Here is a 20,412-nt window from a genome sequence, read left to right on the forward strand (position 1 = left end):
CCCTATCTCACAAGGAACCCTGCTGATTTATGGTTAAAAGTACTATAGCTACAATACATTTGCAAATAACTTTAAAAATGTTTAAATTTATTTTTGGTTGTGCGTGCGTACTTGTGCACAGAAGTGCAATGCCGAGAGAGGCCAGAAAAGAGTATCAGATCCCCACAACGGGCAGCTGCCAACTGCCTGCTGGGAGCAGTGGGAACTGAACTTGGGTCCTGTGGAAGCAGCGTAGCCATGCTCTTCCACTGCGAACTGCTACGCCACCTCTCCGGGTCTGCAAATAACAGTTTCGGTGGACAGTTTCCAACCTCTCATCGATTAAAACACTTTTAAATAAGGAGTTGTCAACAGGCAAGAACACGGAACGTGAAAATCTGAGGACAACAGAATGATGGGAGAGTGAGCGGAAGAGGAGAAATTCCTCCTCGAGGCAGCAGGCTGCAAGCTGAGACTGACTAACTCCTGCTCACTGTGGTCTCCCTAGTACCCAACAGGTTGCCTGGCAACCTGAGGGTATTGAAATGTTGAGAAGGACAAGGTCTATCTATAAGGTTGGGGTAGTAGCCGGGTTTCTGCACTGCTGTATTCTTGGCACATGAACTTGCCCACGGAAAGTCGTGACGCACCGTGGAACAAAGGATCCGGCCATTGGCGAGACACTGCGCGACCTATCAGAACAGAGAAAGAGGGACTCTCACCTTACTGTCCTTGTCTGGTTTCACAGCTGAACTGTTCCCGCACGCTGCTGCAACACTGTCGGGAGACGTGGGGAGTCCAGGGAGGACGGTCACTGTCCGACCACTGGGCTCGGTCTCCAAAGCAGCAGAGGTCATGTTTGGGGAGGCTAGAGAGGCGCCTGCAGCACAGGCCAGGGAAGCATTGGTTCGATTGATGCCGATAGCAGCAACATGGGCAGCAGGACCCGCCATGGGAGGCAGGGGTTGAGAGGCCAGGGAATGATGGGGCAGGCCCACCGATGCAGGACCGAGGCAGGCGGCATTCTGGACCTGAATGGGTGTCACTGCTGCTGTGGGGCGCTCCTGGTTATGTGCTGCAACTGATGGGAGACAGAAAAGAACATAGAAAAGGACAATGGCCTAATAAGCACCACTAACCAAAACGTGAGTCATTTCACTGTGTCGGACCGTAATGAGAGGCAGCTACGGCCATTTATTGCCATAAAGAGCGGATGTGAAATAGCTTAGCACACTTAGGTCTTAGCTGGGTCCCTAGATAATACTTTCCTTCCAGGTGAGCGGTTGAGACTATTGAGGACTTAGGAGATACGTCATCACCACCCCCGAGGCCCTTCAGTTATGAACAATCATTCTCAGCAGCGTGAGACACCGAGCCAGTTTCCGATGGCTCTCCATGGCAACAAACTAAACACTAGTCTTAAGTGCTTGCCTTATTACATATTCTCCCTCCCTCTCTCTCTCTTTTTATTTACTAGCCATTTTTCTGGATGTCCTTTCTGAAGGAATTCACGTGTACTTAGTTTACTCCACTATTGTGACCCAAGACTCTCGGGAGATTTCCAATGCTACGGAACTGAGAATGGCACTCGGATGCCCATCGAGTCGAAAATAGACTTGTGACTAAGTTCATCAGAAATAACCAGCACATGGCTTAGCCGAGAATCACACAGCAGTCACATGGCTGGGAACCGTGAGGTTGGAGACAAGATATTGAGCACAAAAGTCATGTTTCAGGGGCCGCATGATTTGTATTCTTAGAGTCCGCCTATTTCTTCTTAGAATTTAGATTTATCCACTTTGAACTAATGTGCAGGGTGTGCTTAGCCCAAGCAAACAGTTAAAAAAAAATGCCTGGTATGGTTTAGACGTAAGATGCCCCTTGAAAGGGCTCCTGTGTTGAAGGCTTGGTCAGAAGCTGATGGTACTGAGAGATGGCTTGCTTATAAGACGCTAGCCTCATCAATGGGCCACTCGGAGGTGGGCTGAGTAGAATAAGTATGTCCGTCACTGAGGCTTACTTGGAAAGGTATATTTGCCCTGGTCCTTTCCTGCCAACACAAAGGTAGCCTCCCTTCCCCACCAAACCCTCTCGCATTGTGTTCTGCTTCAGCATGGATCTTCAGTGACAGCGTCTGGCAGCCACTGAAACATCCCCTACTCTTTGGTTATTTCTGCCCTGGGTATCTGTCACAGTGACAAAGATGGGCTGGTGACAAGGTTTGCTAGTTTCTGTTGCTCAATGGCAGCAATGATTTTAAATTCCTACCTTTTTTTCTCAACACCTGTCATATCAAGTGACCTGTGTCTTCAGCTAAGACCCCTCCTCTTGCGGTCCAGCCCCATTTCCCTCTTACCTGTCCTCACGGCATTGCGAGCCTGGTTGACTGTCATCTGCCCCGTCATGTGAAGCAGGACCTTCGCCTGAGGACTCGTCTGGATGTGAGCTGCTGACACCACAGCCGTGGGGACGATGCTGGGATTCCCAGCCACGCCGTTGCCTTGGAGCTTCTGGGGAGGCCCTCCTGCAGTAGAAGGGCTGACCATAGTCACCCCCCGACTGGCCTGACCCGCAGTAGACATAGGGACTTTAGCTTGGGAGGTATTTGTCACCGCCCTGCCAAGATAGAAGCAGATGGAAAACGGTCCATCAGCAAAGTGGGAGGCAGAGAACAAGGTAGGAAAAATGAGTCAGCACTCTAACGTCTAACGTCAGAACATTTCAAAAAAAATGAATGAAATTATTTTTACAAGGTTTTAAGAACAGCATATTCAAGGAAATGACAGCCCCGAGAGAGAAAATGGTCTTAGAATTACTCTGAATCACCAAACTGCACGTCATACTCTGCCTAAGAATACAGTGACCAGGGTCAGCTTCTCACTTGGTGGCCACTCAGCTCCACTGAATTTTAAAGCCCTGAATTTTCCGGCTTCCCCTTGAGCCAAGACCCACCATTTGCATCAAGCTGTTCCTGCTTTGACTTTCTCAACTTGCCTCTAACATAGAACACAAGTGTCCGTGTACACACTGATGTACACATACACACACACCACACACTAAACATACCACACACTACACACACAGACACACATACATACATACACACGCACACTGCTGTACACTTACACACACAACACACATACAAATACACTGAGGTACACACACACTATATACACAGACACACATACATACACACATATACTGATGCACACAGACACACATAACATACACACATACACTGCTGTACACATACACATACCACACACTACACACACATACATACACACAGACACACATACATACACACATACACTGTTGTATACATACACACACAACACACACCATATACACCACACACACAAAAACACTGAGGTATACACACACTACACACACAGACACACATACATACACACATATACTGATGTACACATACACACACACACCGCACACTAAACACACCACACACACATACATACACACATACACTGGTGTACACAGACACACACAACACATATACTACATACACCACACACACATACACTGATGTGTATACACACATACACCACACACACACACACACCACTATACACATAATTGGAATGGCCCTTATGGATTTTTTCTGTTATGTATCTCAAGTCTCAAGTTCAAGATCCAATTATTTCAAGAAGCAACGTCTAAAGTTCAAGTTCTTTCCTGGAGATGGGAAATATCTGTGTCTCTGTGTATAGTGTATGTGTGTAGATCAGTGCATGTGTGTGTATGTGTGATGTGTATGTATGTACATCAGTGTATACATGAGCACTTGTGTTTCTGTCCCAACTTCATGTGCTGCTGTTGGTTTTGGTTCTGGTTTGTTTGTTTAAATCCACCGAATCCACTTGATGTTCCCATCATAAGCATGGTGCAGGACCATCTCCAGAAGCATGGACAATCTCTCAGGGGCCACATCCCTGAAAACACTGGTTCTCCCTCTCCTAGCAGCCATCAATTGCCAATAGTGCCTCAGGTAGGGCTGGGAGTCGTGAGCCCCTAGCCCTGCCCATCCATGCTGGGGTTTGTGCCAGCCTGATCTCTGTGCACAGTCACAGAGCTACCATTCGTCCATGCAGGAAAAGCCCTGTCTGGTGCACACCCCCTGCTCTGCTGCAGATACCCACTTCCCACAAAAGACGCTTCAGCGTCCAGGCCAGGGCACAAGGCTTCCCTCCCATCCACTCATAATCTTCTCAGCAACAGAAATATAGTCAGTTCTAAATATTACCTATTAGTTGAGTTTAACCAAGTATGGAGAAGGTTTGTATAATGTATATTTCCAAATAGTCTCAACTCATTTAAATGGCAATTCTGGGTATAGCGACTTTATAATTGATCTACAATTAATACTTCATTATCAAGATTATCCTTCCACAGTGGTGAGTTACAGAGCATCTGCCATCAAGCAAGTCTTTCTCCGGAGTTAAATGTGCACAGGCTTTTAACAACTTGGTTTTGAATCTTGTAAAAGTGTGACCTTTTGTTAATTTCCTTCTTTACTAATTGCGTATTGTATTCTCTATGTAGAAGCACATATACAAATACATATGAACATAAATATTTGCACCAGGAAGGTTCTGGTTGCCATTTTCTGGATGTGTAAGATCCCGAATGTATTATTTTAACATGCACAGAAAAGAAGATGTATATTGATTCAAAATTTGCAAGGCAAATTCAAGCTAGCATTCTGTCACCATCTGCAACAATGATGATTTTCATTTGATTAGGCTGCTGGCCAGCCTATAAATCAAGCCCAACAGCTGACAAACATGTCAGTTCATTAAGCCATTTGTTTAAAATCAGGAGGTTGGAGGCATGATTTAACACAGTTAGACCTCAATTGCTTATTAAGAGTCAGTGCTCAAAATCTGGGCCAGTGCTAATTTCATTACAGGTCATCTCTTCCAACTTTCAAGGCTACTTTCCTCAATGGCCAGAAGGCACATCACTTTTTTTTTTTAAAAAAAAAGGAGAGATGTGCAAACATGTATGTGTGTGTGTGTGTTTGTGTACATGTGCACTCTACACATTAGGGTTTCTGAGACTGAGTGACATCTTGGGTCTCACTATTCTTTTCTGAGGGCATCTTGGATAGCTCTGAATATCAACTCGATACAGCCTACAGGCATCTGAGAGGAGAAGCCTCAGGTGAGGAAATGCCTAGACCAGCTGGCCTGTGGACGTGTGTATGGAGAGTTATCCTTTCTTACCAGAGGCCCCGACCACTGTGGGTAGACTGTTCTCCTGAGCATGGGATGCCGAACTGGATGAAAAGATAGCTAAGCCAGCAGCATCCACTATGGTGCCTGCCCGACTTCTCTGGCTGTGACGTTAGCTCCCTGGGTGGCATAAAGCTGTGTGGAGCAGCAATCAGGCCTGCCTTCAAGTTCCTACCTGGCCCTTCCTCAAGGATAAACTAGAACCTGAAGCTGTGAGCAAAAAAATAAACATTTCCCCACTAACTTACTTTTGGTCAGAGAACTTTATCTCAACAACGGAAGGGATAGCAGGAGCCACCCCGCATAGAGATTCAGCAGTCTCCCTCACCTCCGTCCACTAAATGCCATCAGTACCCTGTATCATCAGTTGCAAGATTCAAAAATATGCCCAGGTATTGACAAATAACTCTGGAGGAGCAAAACTATCTTAATTTAAAGTCCACTTATGTCATATTTAAGGAATTTTTGTTTTCTGCTGCATTACAAAGAGTAATTGCCAGAAATCAAAAGTAATTAATAAGTTAAGGAAATAAAGGCAGACCTAGCCAGTGTGGGTTTGAGCACTTCTTTACCATGTGATCTCAGGAGAGTTATTTAGTCTCCCTGTGCCTCAATTTCCCCATTTATGATTAAAAACAATTACATTAGTGAATTAAAGACCAAGAGTCAATAATGTAATGTTTAGAAGTCTACCTGTCTGGTATAAAGAGCAGACAGCACACAGACAGGTACGCATTCATAATTTAGCTTTTGTTCATTTAAAATACTGTGCCTTTTATTTCTTTAGTAGAAAAACACTGAAAATGGAACCGTTGAGTCTTTTCACATATAAATTAAAGCAAAGAGATTACACCCCAGCACATTTATTGGTAGAAACCTATAATTTCAACACATATCCACATGAAAAGTGAGCTAAGAATCTTGATGTTAGAAGGAATTTTAGCAGCTATGGATATGGATTTTTACAAACTTTGGCTAGGTAACAGGTAATTATGTGAGCAGGGTTCTGGAAAGGCTGAAAGCCTGGGGAGGAACAAAGAGGCTCTATCTGGAAGTCAGAAAAACCACAGAGCCAACGTCATACCTTGTGACTGCAGCCACATAGTTGCCAGGGAAAACACCTATCTTGCTGGTGTGCATCGATGTCCCTTTGAACCAGCCATCCTGGCAACGCTCAAATACCAGAAACATCTCCCCTTTTCTCAGTTCAAGCTCGTCTTCTTTCCGGGGAGTGTAGGGGTATATAGCAACATACCTAGAACGAGGGGAAAAAAAGAGATCTCAGGCTGACAGACAAACCCTAAGATCTCCAAACCCTTGCTTGGTATAAGTTTTGAGTATCTTATACAGAAGTAGATAGGTAGTAAAATCTTGACCTGCAAGTGGCCCTGGGAAGTCTCTATGGAAAGAAGTTTGCTGTCTGCACGTTAACCACAGGCAGAGGCCTTCCTGATTGCGAGCGCTCCTCCTGGCGCGGCAATGATTAGCTCACCAAATGGTGCACATGTGCTCTGACAGAATTAGTGCGTTTTCCAAGAGTCCTACCTTAGTGCTGTGGATTAGGGGCCCGGTGGGGAAACGGAGCTCTTTAAATGGCACTTGTTACACTTGGGAATGAGCTCCAGACGAGGACACACGGCAGAAAATCCCACTTGGAAACACAGTATGCGCCTTCTCCGCGCGCTGAACCCAGAGGCTTAGGCGCACCTGCGTTTCTGAGCTCAGCCACGAAGCTGATTGTATCGTACAAAGCCAAAGGAACAGAAAGTCTAGGTCGTAGAGAGCGCAAAGCAGCTGCCCAGAGCAAGGTGCCTGTCCACACAGAGAAGCCAGGCAGGCGAGTGACCGACTCTCCAGGTGCAGATTCACAGAAAGCAGAAGCCTTCCGTCCTCAGCAAACCGCACAGGGCAATTGGACCTTTCTGGACGCTCATTGCTGGGGATTTACAGCCTTCTAAATGCCCTCTGCAAGGAGACCTGATGTGTGTGCGATGCCTTCCTGCTCCTTAAGATCCTGCTGCAAGTAATGAAAATGAAGACTAAAAGGTCACCCAGGAGCTGCACAGGAAAAAGAGCCGTTCTCTATGCAGACAACCTACAAAGAAGGGAAACAGAAATCTCCCTAAACCATGTCTCAGCAGGACAGCCATCTACCATGCTCATGTGAGGCTCCTTTTATCTAAGTGTCTTCCTAATTATATGCATGACCAGGTAGAAGTTTCCAGAATACAAACCACTTGGTGAGCTCTAAGCCCGCCACCAGCTCATCTCAGACATGACACGTGTTTCTTGGTCTGTGTTGTTTGGGCTCTGTTTGACACGAATGCTTACACAGTAATAAAAGACAACCTCACTTACACACTGGGGCGAGTCTGAGGCCGTAAATGGGCAATCTGGTCAGTGGATCCCGCCACAGGCCTGGCTCCCATTCCAGCAGCAGCAGCAGCAGCAGCGGCAACGGCAGCGGCAGAGGCGCCTGACGGTGTGGATGGGAGGATCGTGGCAGCCAGGAGAGGGGGTGGGGGAAGAGGAGGATTCATAGTCTAAAACAGAAAAAAAAAGATGGGGAGGAGGGCACAAATCATATTTATGTATCTCTTCTGTGGAAGGTATTAGGGAAAAAGAGTCAAAACCCCACAGAACGAAATCCACATAAAACAGCATCCATTCACTAAAGGACTGGGTCAAAGTTTAAGATTCCTAACACACTGAAAGAACAGAACTGGGGCTGGAGAGATGGCTCAGTGGATGAGCGCACGGGCTGCTCTTCTAAAGGACCCAGGTTTGATTCCCAGCACCCACAAGGCAGCTCACAACCAGCCGTTACTCGAGATCCAAGAGATCCATCACCTTTTTCTGGCTCCTGCCGGCCCCAGGCACACATGCCGTGCGCAGACATATATGCAGGCAAAACATTCATACACATCAAATAAATAAGAATTAAAAATTTTAAGTGCAGATTTGGACAAGAATTGAGATACCTTTCAAGGAAGCTGCTACAATGTCGTGTTGTTGGCCAAAATTAATTTTATGATGGGTTTTGTAACCTGAAACTTAAATACAGCACACAACGATTTGGCTGCACTGTATTAAGCCATTGCTCCGGCAGTCGGTTCTTTTGAAGCCTGATCTCCCCGGAGTGCAAACAATGGCCAGCCACAGTCACAAGGCTATTGTTGCTACCTTCTTTGCTTCACTTTGCCAGTTGTTGAAATTTAGGACTATCAAGGCTGGTAATCGTTAACACAGACACCAGTGAAAAGCCGCCCGGGCCCTTTCTGGGCACAGTCTAATGGGGTTCTGCTCCCAGGAATCCTGGTCTTTGAAAATCAATGGAGCAATTGTTACCTTCTGATCTATAAACCTCAGCTAACTCTTCAGGGGCTGTACACCGAAACTCCTGGGAAAACAGGCACACAATGCCTGCCTGAACCCCTACCTCATCCTCCCTGAATCTTAGAACACTAGAGGGAGAAGCTGAGAGACAAAAGGAAACACCTAGAAAGCACAAACAGCTTCTGCACATCAGAGTGCCACTGAGAAAAATCCAGTGATTTCAAAGCAGATTTCCAGTCGCGGCGTTACAATTCTTTGAAATGAAAATCAATCCCATTAACACTTATCTATCTATTAAAGTGCACAATTCCAGACATTCACACATGACTAGACCTGTAACTGTGTTATATTTAAGTTTTTGCTAACGCGGCTTTCGGGGAGGACTTTCCCACACTGCAGCAGACGGTGGAGCGCAGCAGCAAATGAGGCGTGGAACTGCTTACAGAGGGTCAGCTTGGACAGGACAGGGTGTTCACAAAGTCATGGAGAAGTCGCTTGGTGCTCGCCCCACAAACGGGGCAGCATTGGGCAGCGTTAGGTCCACTATGCTGCCAGCACTGTGTGTTCTAAGGTTCGGAGCCTTGACCCTTTAAGCGGAGAATCAAGTATTCTTGCTGTCTGGCCTACTTGCAGTGACAAAGCAGGGAAAAATAAAGATAATCCAGGCAAATTTGTGAGAAAATGTGATCTTTGCTATTCAAAGGCAGCTCCATGTCAGAGGCTTGATAGGTGAGAGGGGTCGGGTCTAACTGCACACAGAGGAATTCATGGAGAAACCACGGAATCCTCATTGGCCCGATGGTCACTCCAATCTTTCTAAACCCATTCTCAAGAAAGTGTGGTTATGGAAAGGCAGAAGGCAAGGTGACATGTGTTCAACAAGAAAATATAATTTAAAAAAATTGAAAAAAAGCAACCAGGCTAAATTATGTCTTAGAAAAGAGGCAAAAATTTAAAAAAAAATCACATGGACCTGATTTTATAAAAAACAGACTTCACATTTTATTAAAACATAATGAGGGTCACAGCTTGTTATAAAACAGTAAGTGAATGTAGCAGCTTATGAAAGAAGAGTTATGCATTGAGAGACGGCAGAAAAGAGGGTATTCACACGGCCAGACCTGAAGCTGGTGTCTCAGCAAATACAGTCATCGCTCTTTGTTTTTGAAAGAGAAGAGTTGGTCTTTTCATAACACTGGGCAGATACTCCCCCTTCTCAACCCTGAGTGAGTATGTGTTCGACTGAGAATGCCTGATTAAAATCAAGAGTCCTAGACGCTGCTTGGTCCCATGGGCTGGGAAAATGATAGGACTCTCTGAATGCAAAGCCGTGATACACCAGTCTGAGGGCTGCTTTATAAACAATCTCAATTGCAATAAGTTCAAAAGGTGATCCACCCTGCAATGGGCTGTGGGCAGTTGGCTATCTTGTAAGACCTGACATCTCTATAAAAAAGAACCATGGCCTTTTATTCACCCGGCCTTGACCTAGAGACCTACCTATTATCCCGGAGTCTGGGCCAGCCACCAGAGATGCACTCCCCTTACCAGCAAAAACTCCTACAGGTCTTTGGGTCCCATACTGCTCATCAAACACAGGACTCAGGCATGGCCTGCCCACGTGACACAGCCATCATTCGCCGTGCTAAGGTTCTGTCCCCCTAGTGAGCTGACAAGTCTTGCAGAAGCAAGGGAGACAGATATCCATCCTGGCCAGCTTGTTGGGGCAGACCCAGTTTCCTAGGGAGGCAGCGTCTTGTAGCTCAGTAGGAGCTGCTGCAGGACACTGGCAGGACACTAATGGATTCTGGGTGATGATGATGTGTCAGTGTAGTTCATTGAGTATATGGAAGTCCCACTATGGTGGGTGTCAGTAATGAGGGAACTATGCATGTTGGGGGCAGCAGGTATGTGGGAATTTTTGGTAATCTTTTATCCATTTTGGTGTGAAAATACTGCTGCTCTAAAAATAAATATAAAAATAAAATAAAAATAAGCCTTCAACTCTCTATGTAAAAAAAAAAAAAAGTATGTGGACACAAGCTGCTCCTTCCTAGATGATTTTCTCCTCTTGCCCTTTCATGACACAAGCACAGAGAGTAGCCAGACCTGGATTCGGCTAAGACTGGGACGGAGAAACACGTAGGAGGTTTCAAGCCTGAGGCCAAGGGTTGAAGGCCAGCTTACCGCTAAAGGGTGTCGCTTTAGGTACAAGCTCAGGTGACATCAAAGGTTCCTTTCCTTTTTCATGTCTCTTCCATGAGTCTCTTCCTCACACACCTCATAGGACACCATCTACCATCCCATAACCCATCACTGTTGCTAACTCTCAACCCCACACTTCAGAATCTCTAAATGGCCTTTCTGGGTGGGATGCAGAGACTCAGACTAGGTAAAGAAAGAATAATGCTGCCGATTTTCGCTGTACTGCGATATGTATATGACTTGCTATTTGACAATTGATCTCTAAGAAAAAGGAGAGAATTCCATTGCAGCTAACTGTAGAAAATATGTGTTGTTTCTATCCTCACAATAACTATGGACAGTGTGTGTTGCCTTCCCCAGTGCAAAGAGCACAGTCAAAGGCCAGCGGATGGAAGGCAGACTATGATTTAAGGAGCTCTGGAGGCCAAGACTGACTTCCTCTTACTCTCCTGGCTCCGGGCTTTACAGCCAGAAGGCAGGAGGCCCTCAGTGAATGCTAGTAATTGTGAAACATTCTGTGCTTCTCATTGCCTCTTAGGACGATACCATTTGGATCTAGATGCTGGGGTGATTTCCTGTGGTTGCTATGGAGGTTCTGAGCTGGGCAAGATAGTTCCTGCCTGTATTCCCAGCATTTGGCAGGCTGAGGAAGAGGCATCATGAGTTCAAGACCAGTCGGAGCTACACAGAGATTGAGGTCAACCTAGGCTACACAGCTAGACCCTATTATGAAAACCAAAAGAGAATATGTATGTGTGTGTGCGTACACACACACACACACACACACACACACACACACACATATTTATATATATTCTGATCAAACAAAGAAACTTTTGATCATACCCTACCCTGTAGCCTGATTTTCACTTCTGCCAAAGACTTTCCTTTCTCCCCAAGCAACAAGGTTTGTGGTCTCCATCTGTGCCCTACTTCTGATATAGTTCTTTCATACTGATGCAGTCTACCAACCAAGTGACATAGACAACCCTAATGTTTCTACACACACACACACACACACACACACACACACACACACACACAATCTCAGAATCCAAGTACTTGGGAGATAAAGGCAGGAAGATTAGAAGTTCAGGGTTATCCTCAGTTACTGGTGAGTGTAAGGCCAGCCTGGAGTACCCGAGATACTGTCTCAAAAAGGAGGAAGAAGAGAAGGAAAAAAGCTTAAGCAGGGTTTCTAACCTTGAGAGTTAAACCTAGCTGTAAGCTGCTGCAGGCAGTATTTGGCCTTCAATGACCGGCTGCCTTGTGGTTCTTTACAGCTAAGCACATCACACAGTCTCAGCAATTACTCCTTTTGGACATTCTTCTGCTCCTGTGCCAGGGCTACAGGTCTAAGATCTCCATCTTCCTCATCCCACAAAACAAGTCAGCAACAATAACAGCCAACTCCTATTAATAGGCTCATGCCTGAACCAGACAGCTGCGACACTTCTGCTCACGACGCAGGAGACTTAACACTCTCACTGCTGCATGGGACATGCTGGAGACATATGCTCATAAATAACTTCATTCTGCATAAAAGATTTAAAAATCTCAATTTATGAAAAAAAGCATTGGAAATAATTTTCATTTCCTATCCCAGGTGACATTTACTTCCTATTAATCAACACCATGAAAAGCCTGTTGGATTTGTTTTTTTTCCCCCTACCAAGCTACCTTCTATTGCTATGATAGCAAAGTCTCCTGAAATGCTGCAGGTTTTAACCAAAATCCTTGCCACAATTAATTGGAGCTACCAAGGGCACGAAGGCAGGTGCTATGATAGAGTTTCCTATCCAAACCCAACAGTAAGTCCACAGCATTTCCATCAACCTACCAGAGACTTTGCAATCTACCCATCTCTGGGGATGACAGGCAAGCCTGTTTATAATTAGTTTTTTATTAAATGGAGCTGGCACAGTAGACAGTGTTTAATAAATCTCTCTCTTGCTTAATATGCAGTCTTTCTTATAAAAATCCTAGGATAAAAATGACTGAACATGAATTAAGTTTTAGACGCTCTCCTGTGGCCTGTTCCATTGATTTGGCCTAGAGTCAACCCCCAGCAAAGAACTGGCCATTTATTATATTATAAAATTTTCAGTTCACAGGGGCTAAAACTTGGCCAGCCTTGTATCTTTTACACTAATTAATTTTTTCTAAGATCAGAAAAGTCAGTCATCCCTTTCCCCCTGAAGACATGGAGTTGGACCGCTTCCTCGCTCAGAGTCCTCTCGTGTGGAACTACGCTGGGCTGGATGTGTTTTGTTGGTGGGGGGAAAAAAAAAGAAGTGACTCCCTTGGAGATTGGAGGGCAGGATGGGTTATGAAATCTGGCTTCAGTGAGACATCCATGGTTAACGGAATCTTATGGAAACCACATTTAATGAATGCTCGCTGAAATTCATCTTCTCCCCAGATGAACCGAGGCCATGTCTCTTTCACTAAGCTGCTATCTTAGCAAGGATGCTGTAATTGCTCAGGGAGCATTTTAAAAAAGGAAAAAAAAAAAAAAAAGGAAAATCCAGCAGCTTTTACCTGTGAGTAGAACCTGCCAGAGTGCACTTGAACTGAAGAACATGGTTTACTCTGTGAGCATCTTTAAGAGTCTGAGAGAAGTCAGGTAAAAGCTACAGTCATTTAGGACCTTGTCCTAAAACTCGTCTTTTCATTAGCTAGGAAATTTATCTAGCCAACATTAACATTAAGGAGAATGACGCAGCTGGAAAAGGAAGGCAGTGAAAGCCTGGCGGAGTCACTACAGTTGTGAGGTCCTGGCTACAAAGCCAGCTTTTACAGAAACTAGCAGAGGAAACCATGTTTACAACCCCCACAAAATCCACAACCTAAAAACAGAGCAGCTGCTTGGAAGCCTCACTGTGGCTGGGACAGAGAGCAGGGAAAACCGCACCCAAGTGCACCTGGCTCTCCATGGCATCCTTTGGGCAACAACGCCACAGTCCCAGCCCCACTTTGTCAGTAGAGAGCCCAGAGAAGAGCAGCAGGGGCCACCCTCCCTCATTCTCCCCCTCCACCACCAAGGAAGGCAGGGCTCCAAGGAGCTCAGAGTAGAAACCTGGAGGCAGGAAGGAAAGCAGAGACGGTGGGCGGAGACTGCTGACTGGCCGGCTTCTGTGGCTTGCTCAGGTACCTTCTGTGGCTTGCTCAGGTACCTTCTGCAGGCCAGACCCACTGCCTAGGGCTGGTATGTTCCCACAGTAGGCTGGGCCCTTCTGCATCTATCAATGATCCAGAAGATGCCCCACAGACACACCCCTAGGCCAATCTTGTGGGGGCTGTCCCTTAATTGAAGCTCCCTCTTCCTACGTGTGTCTAGGTTTGTGCCAAGTTGACAGAAACTAACACGCACAGACACCAAGGCTGGAAGACGCTGAATAACTTTTCCAGGGTCACATGATAAATGAAAGGCTGAGCTGAACCATTCCAAGCCTAACACCCTTCAACGGGCTACAGGTGCTGGACCAGGGAGGCTGATGCCAGGATCCGGCACCAGGCTGTCTGATTGAGTGATGATGTCTATCCTCATTCCACTTGGTGCTAAAACCAGTGGTCTGAACGCTTAACCAAGACATTAGCCTGAGTGAGAGATGTCTCATGTTCTCCAGTGCCTTGTGGCTCACTGAACTGTGCTTTTTTGAACCAATTGGGCTTTTTTTGGTCTACTCCCTAAGGGTGTATTTGCTTGTTTTCCTCCACAGTGTTCTTCTTTCTTTATACCCATCTCCCTTGCCTATTAAGATTCTCTGGGACAACACACCCAATTCCCACTCCATGCAATTGATGACTGGAGTCTACCTGTGGAGTTGTTTTTTTTTTTTTTTTTTAAATTTATTTAGTATGTAGTATTCTGCCTACATATATGCCTGCAGCCAGCAGAGGGCACCAGATCTTATTACAGATGGTTGTGAACCACCATGTGGTTGCTGGGAATTGAACTCAGGACCTCTGGAAGAGCAGTCAGTGCTCTTAGCCGCTGAGCCATCTCTCCAGCCCTACCTGTGGAGTTTTTAGAAGAAACATCAACATATTCCACAGGACCTTCCCAGGGCAGCAGGGACCTTGAAAGAATCTCTATGAGCTATGGAGGAGAAGAAACTAGAGATGACCCCTAAAAGCTGACATTTGGCATCATTTTAGTGTGTGAATGAAACCAAGCCGCTTAGCCTGGGAAGATCCATGTCTTCAACATTTCTGTAAAATATATCTTCAAAAAGAATAAGCAGAAGCTAGAAACCCCACAGAAATAAAAGTTAAGCCTTTGGGAAATCAAACTGAACTTCAACAAAATTAAATGTATTTTTCAGAGTTCTCATAGCTCCAGGCCAGCGACTGCCACCGTTAGAAACTTTGCAGGTGAGTGGCAAGAAGTCGTCTAACTTGTTTTTGTGCGATTTGCAGAGACAACAGAAGGGCAGACGCAGCCCCACCTGGCAAGCGTCCGTGTGCACTGCGGGAGTTGGTCGGAATGTGCCAAATCTTCAAGACTTAAACGCCTCATAGAGAAATAAAGACACGGAAATGGTACTTACTCCAAGGGCAGCTTGGTAGGAGACATCTGACGGGAACGTGAACGAAGGGCCAGTTGTCACAGGGCTGCTTGGGGGTGGGGTCACAATTAACCCAGTGGTGCTAATATGAACCTGCCAAGGAGAACAACTTATTAAAAAGACAGCATATTTTTTAAAAAATCTGTCTCTCTCTGTGTCTGTCTCTCCCTGCCTCGCCCCTCCTGCCCCCTCCCGTATGTGTGTGTAGACATGTTCCATAGCGCATTGTGGTGGTCAGAGGACAATCTCTGATGCTGATCTCCCCATCTATTTTATTTGAGATAGGGTCTCTTGTTCATTCAGTTACCTATGCCAAACAAGTTGGCTTGTATGGCAAGCGCTTTACCGAGCCCATCTCCCCAACCCAAGTTCGCCTGGATATTTATTTTATTTATTTATTTATTTATTTATTTATTTATTTATTTTTTTTTTTAATTTATTTATTTAAGATTTCTGTCTCTTCCCAGCCACCGCCTCCCATTTCCCTCCCCCTCCCCTAATTAAGTCCCCCCCCCTTCAGCCCGAAAAGCAATCAGGGTTCCCTGTCCTGTGGGAAGTCCAAGGAACCCCCCACCTCCATCCAGGTCTAGTAAGTTGAGCATCCAAACTGCCTAGGCTCCCACAAAGCCAGTACGTGCAGTAGGATCAGAAACCCAGTGCCATTGTTCTTGAGTTCTCAGTAGTCCTCATTGTCCGTTATGTTCAGAGAGTCCGGTTTTATCCCAGGCTTTTCCAGACCCAGGCCAGCTGGTCTTGGTGAGTTCCCAGTAGAACATCCCCATTGTCTCAGTGTGTGGGTGCACCCCTCATGGTCCTGAGTTCCTTGCTCGTGCTCTCTCTCCCTCGCCTGGATATTTAATGCAACAGATTCTACAAGTAGAAGTCACATAAAAAAGAAATCTGTATAGAATGCTATTTTGGGGAGGCAGAATCCTTTTCCTTGTATTCAATCCCAAAATGTTCAATGATCTAACATGTATCTGATATGCCAGTCACTGCAATGTGCTATTTCACACAATATGCTACCACAAATCCAACTGTTCAGATGGTCAGCCTGGGGCTAACTAGCTTCACACTCCCGCGAAGGCCCTGCTAAGGTCAGCCATGGCTCAACACTTGTTCCTCTACTGATCTGCCAAATCTATGGAAAATTCTGAGGTATTTTTCTATTTTCAAGATTATGCTTTCAGACTTCTATCCTTCAGTGAGGACTGGCAATCAAGACGCAGCTGCCGCGACGTGCCTACAGCCGAGAATTCACTATAGAACCTTACAGGAATAACACCAAGGCAAACTGTTTTCAAAGGTGTCATCCATGACAAGACCTGAGATTAATCTACCAGAAAGAAATTGAGTTATTTTGGTCATGTCCCTGCTGCCCATTACTTGATCAGTCTCACCCAGGTTGCAGGGCAGATACAACTGCAGGACATTGGGGGTGCTACTTGATGCTCCAGACGCGAGGAGAGTAGCTATGGCAACGGATGGGATGTCTTGTCCTCCACATGTACAGCAATGCAGCTACCCAGCACCTGTTTCCCCTTGGACCCACAACCATCAGTCAGTCCCTTGTACAAGAAGGGGCTAGGGAAATGAGAAGGGTTGGGGAGAAAAATCAGGGCAATCGGATGGGTCTTCTTGCTTTTCCCGGGGGGACCAGGGCAATATAAAAATGCCTCAGAAACACCTGACATCGTGAATCCTGCCTCCGGGTGACTCATGCAGAAGTCATCAGGGGTATGGTCAGGGGCAGACCGAATGTCTTCACGTGCTTCATGGATGTCAGTCACAAACACCCGTGAGCACGTGTGTCAGGGGTCCACCTGCACGGCAAAGCTTGGAGGTTGGGTTCTAGTTTATACACTTTCAAGTTCAGTCCTCACTCAACAGACACTAAATACAATGGCAAGCAAGCCCTTTGCCCCTCTGCCGCTTGGAGACTCTGGATACGACACTGGGATCTTTATCACCTACAGCATGACGACACGGACTTTTCATACGGTGGAGAAGTGGGGTCCAAGTCAGCCCATTTTCTAAGTAGCATTACACCAGCACTCAACTGCCTATGCCTCTGTATCATTGAGCTCTCATTCAGATGCGAGAAACAAACAAATACGGACGTGGTTAGGTTCGTTTCTTCTTATTTTCTAATAACTGTAACAAAATCAAACCCTAACTAACCCACTAAGAAGAAAAAAAATAGAATGAAAGACAACTGAAGCTAAAGGTGAGTGTCAGGAAGGAAAATGAAATCGTGCTGGTGGCAAGGATTCTGGGACAGCATCTCTTGGGACAGGCCGGTTGGATCAGCTTCCCATGGCCATTTCCCTGCATGTACTCCTCTCCATGCTGATGACAACAGTTTATGTGCCTGTGGTACAGGCAGCACACACACACACACTCACACACACACACGCACACACTCAAGGATCCTTGTGGACAGGTGCCCTAGGTAAGTGGTGTTTTCTGTAAACCTCAGCAGGAGAGCCCGGCAGTACACACACAGAGACACACACTCACACAAACACACTCACTCTCTCTCTCTCACACACACTCTCTCAGACACATATACACACACACACTCACCTATACACACACTTTCTCTCTCTCTTTCTCTCTCACACACACACACATACACACTCACACACACATACTCACATGCACACTACACTCTCACACACATACTCTCAAGGTTCCTTGTGGACCGGTGCCCTAGATAAGTGGTGTTTTCTGTAAACCTCAGCGGGAGAGCCAGGCAGCTCTTCACACACCTCCCATCTTCTGCCTGAAATAACTTCTCCCCGAGGCAACACCCACCACTGCAAACAACCAACTGGTTCCAGAAAGAGGCAGGGGGGGGGGGGGAGGTTGGTTGAAGGGGGAACTGTTTCAAGAAAACAGAAAGAGCCTTGTCCCCTAAACTACTCAAATTCAAGCAAAAATAGCCCCGCTTTCGCAGCCTTTATCCCCAGCGTGTGGTGTGGCCACGTCAGACGTGCCGACACCTGGCCGTTGAGTTCTCCACAGGACACAGCTCTGTGCTTTCTCCTCCAACCTTCTCCACTACAAAAGCATCCCAGTCCACGCTCTTAAAGCTCTTCTCACCCAGGGCTCTCAGCGGGCCCACAACAGCTTGACTCTACATCAAGAAAATCTCCTTGTGGAAATGGCATTGGTGTCACACACTCAAAGCGGTTTATTTTCTGGTAGTGGATCTTTACCGGTCTTCTTCTTCAGCCCCTTAGTCACAAATCCGTTCTGAGTCTCCGCAGTTCACTTGGCGCTGGTCCTCTGCTTTACAAGCCAAGCTCAGTCTCTGCTCTAAAACCCTGTCTTTTCTTTTCTTTCATTCTTATGGGGTTTTTACATTTATTTTACTCATATGAGGGCTCGGTATTCACGTATGTCTGTGCACCACATGCATGCCTGGTACCTGAGCAAGTGAGGAACCTCATGTGGGCGCTGGGAATCGAACCTGTGTCCTTCACAAGAATAACAAGCGCTCTTAATGATTGAGGAGTCAACTCTCCAGCCCCTGCCCCCAATTTCATGCGACCACTGGTTATGTGAACGGTAAAGCACTTCTCTCACCATCTAGTTTCCAAGCAACTCATCCATTGGACCAGCATTTGAGTGCTTGCTGATGTAAGCCATACGCAGTGAGTGAGCAAAATGAAGCCCCCCCTTGCACTCATGCTAATGGATCCGCGTATATTCTATGTTTCATCATTCAAATCAAAAGTTCTATAACCTTGGAGTAATGCATTTAATTCCTGACATGATGTGTCAATCCAGAGATGTCAAATCAAATAGATAAGAAAAAACCAACTTTTAATAAAATTAACCAGAAAAGCCCAATTTTTAGTCTGCAACACCATATAGAGACTTATTAAACTATATGAACTTTTTCAGGGTTGGGATTATATATTTTTTTTACTTCATGTTTTTTCTTTAATAGGAATTTCATCTTTTATATTTTAAGGAAAAACAACCTAAAGTTACACTGTAGAATGAAATCTGCATGAAATTAAATGATCAGTAAGCTCATGCTCCCTGCTGTGTCAGGCTGCTTTGGACACGGCTCTCTGACCTCCAGGTTGGGAGGAACGTAACAATGACAGAGAGGCACACTAGACCAGAGTAAGCCCTCCATACATCCCTATAAATCCCATTACATACTGTGCCCAGGAGTCTGATAATAAAACATTCAACAATCAATTGCCAAACGCATGAGTGAATGTTTGCAATCGACACCTACATTTTTAACACACAAATAGCACGTGACCATGTTATTTAGTACAGTCTCGAGCCTCAATGGAGTAAGGAGATTTTCAAAAGGGCAAGGTTAACTTCTACGCTGACTGTTGCTTTCTCAATTTCTCTTCTTGTTCTACTGTGTGGATGGGAACCAAAGCGCCGCACTGTGAGAAGCTGCAGATGGGAGCGCACTGTACTGAGAACTGTGAGCGTGGACAAAGATGAAGTTCTCAAGCACAAGACCTCCCAGGATAGCACTGGGAAGTTTTGTAAAACTCAGCGAGTGCCTGAAATCGATAGCATTGTTTGATACACTTTGTAGGTTCCAATATTTTCTCTGAGTCCTGATACACTCAAGCTATCTTTCCCTTCTACATCTTTCTACTGAGAACACTGTTGTGCTTTGACCGTGAAATGTCACCTATAGGCTCATGTGTTTGAATGCTTGGCGGTCAGTTGAAGGTGCTGCTTGGGAAAGTCATTACATCGTTAGGAGACGGAATCTAGAAAGGATGAATCGTAGGCCCTGGGTCTGGAGGCTTGGTAGCCGTCCGCCAACTCCTGTCTACGCTCAGCTTCTTAAGCACAGACACAATGTGAGCAATCGGCTTTCTGCTCTGAGCGCCATGCCTTCCCTGTCTGCTGTCACGTCTCCCATCACAGCCGGACAGACCGCATCTCTCTGGAAGGGGAAGCCAAAATAACCCTTTTCTCCCTCAAGTTGCTTTATCACAGCAAGTAGCTAAGACAAACGTGAAGAAGGCAGCAAGGAAAGCTACCCTCTTCTGAAGTTTTCCCCGTGGTGAGCCAGC

General features: G+C 45.9%; 1 protein-coding gene across 1 annotated transcript in view; it reads right to left on the minus strand.

Annotated features, from left to right (window-relative positions):
• The window catches only part of Sh3rf1 (SH3 domain containing ring finger 1), a 167,405-nt gene that overhangs the window by 19,306 nt on the left and 127,687 nt on the right, over nt 1-20,412 (minus strand). Inside the window, exons 6-10 of the mRNA XM_041674767.1 lie at nt 15,326-15,436; nt 7,590-7,774; nt 6,316-6,486; nt 2,336-2,595; nt 702-1,060 (exon numbers count right to left, since the gene is read on the minus strand). Of these exons, the coding sequence (XP_041530701.1) occupies nt 702-1,060; nt 2,336-2,595; nt 6,316-6,486; nt 7,590-7,774; nt 15,326-15,436 (1,086 nt within the window). The remainder of the gene's footprint in view (nt 1-701; nt 1,061-2,335; nt 2,596-6,315; nt 6,487-7,589; nt 7,775-15,325; nt 15,437-20,412) is intronic.

This window comes from Microtus oregoni, unplaced genomic scaffold (assembly GCF_018167655.1).
Source record: "Microtus oregoni isolate MIOR12 unplaced genomic scaffold, Mior012 000025F_ref0000491, whole genome shotgun sequence".
Lineage (NCBI taxonomy): Eukaryota > Metazoa > Chordata > Mammalia > Rodentia > Cricetidae > Microtus > Microtus oregoni.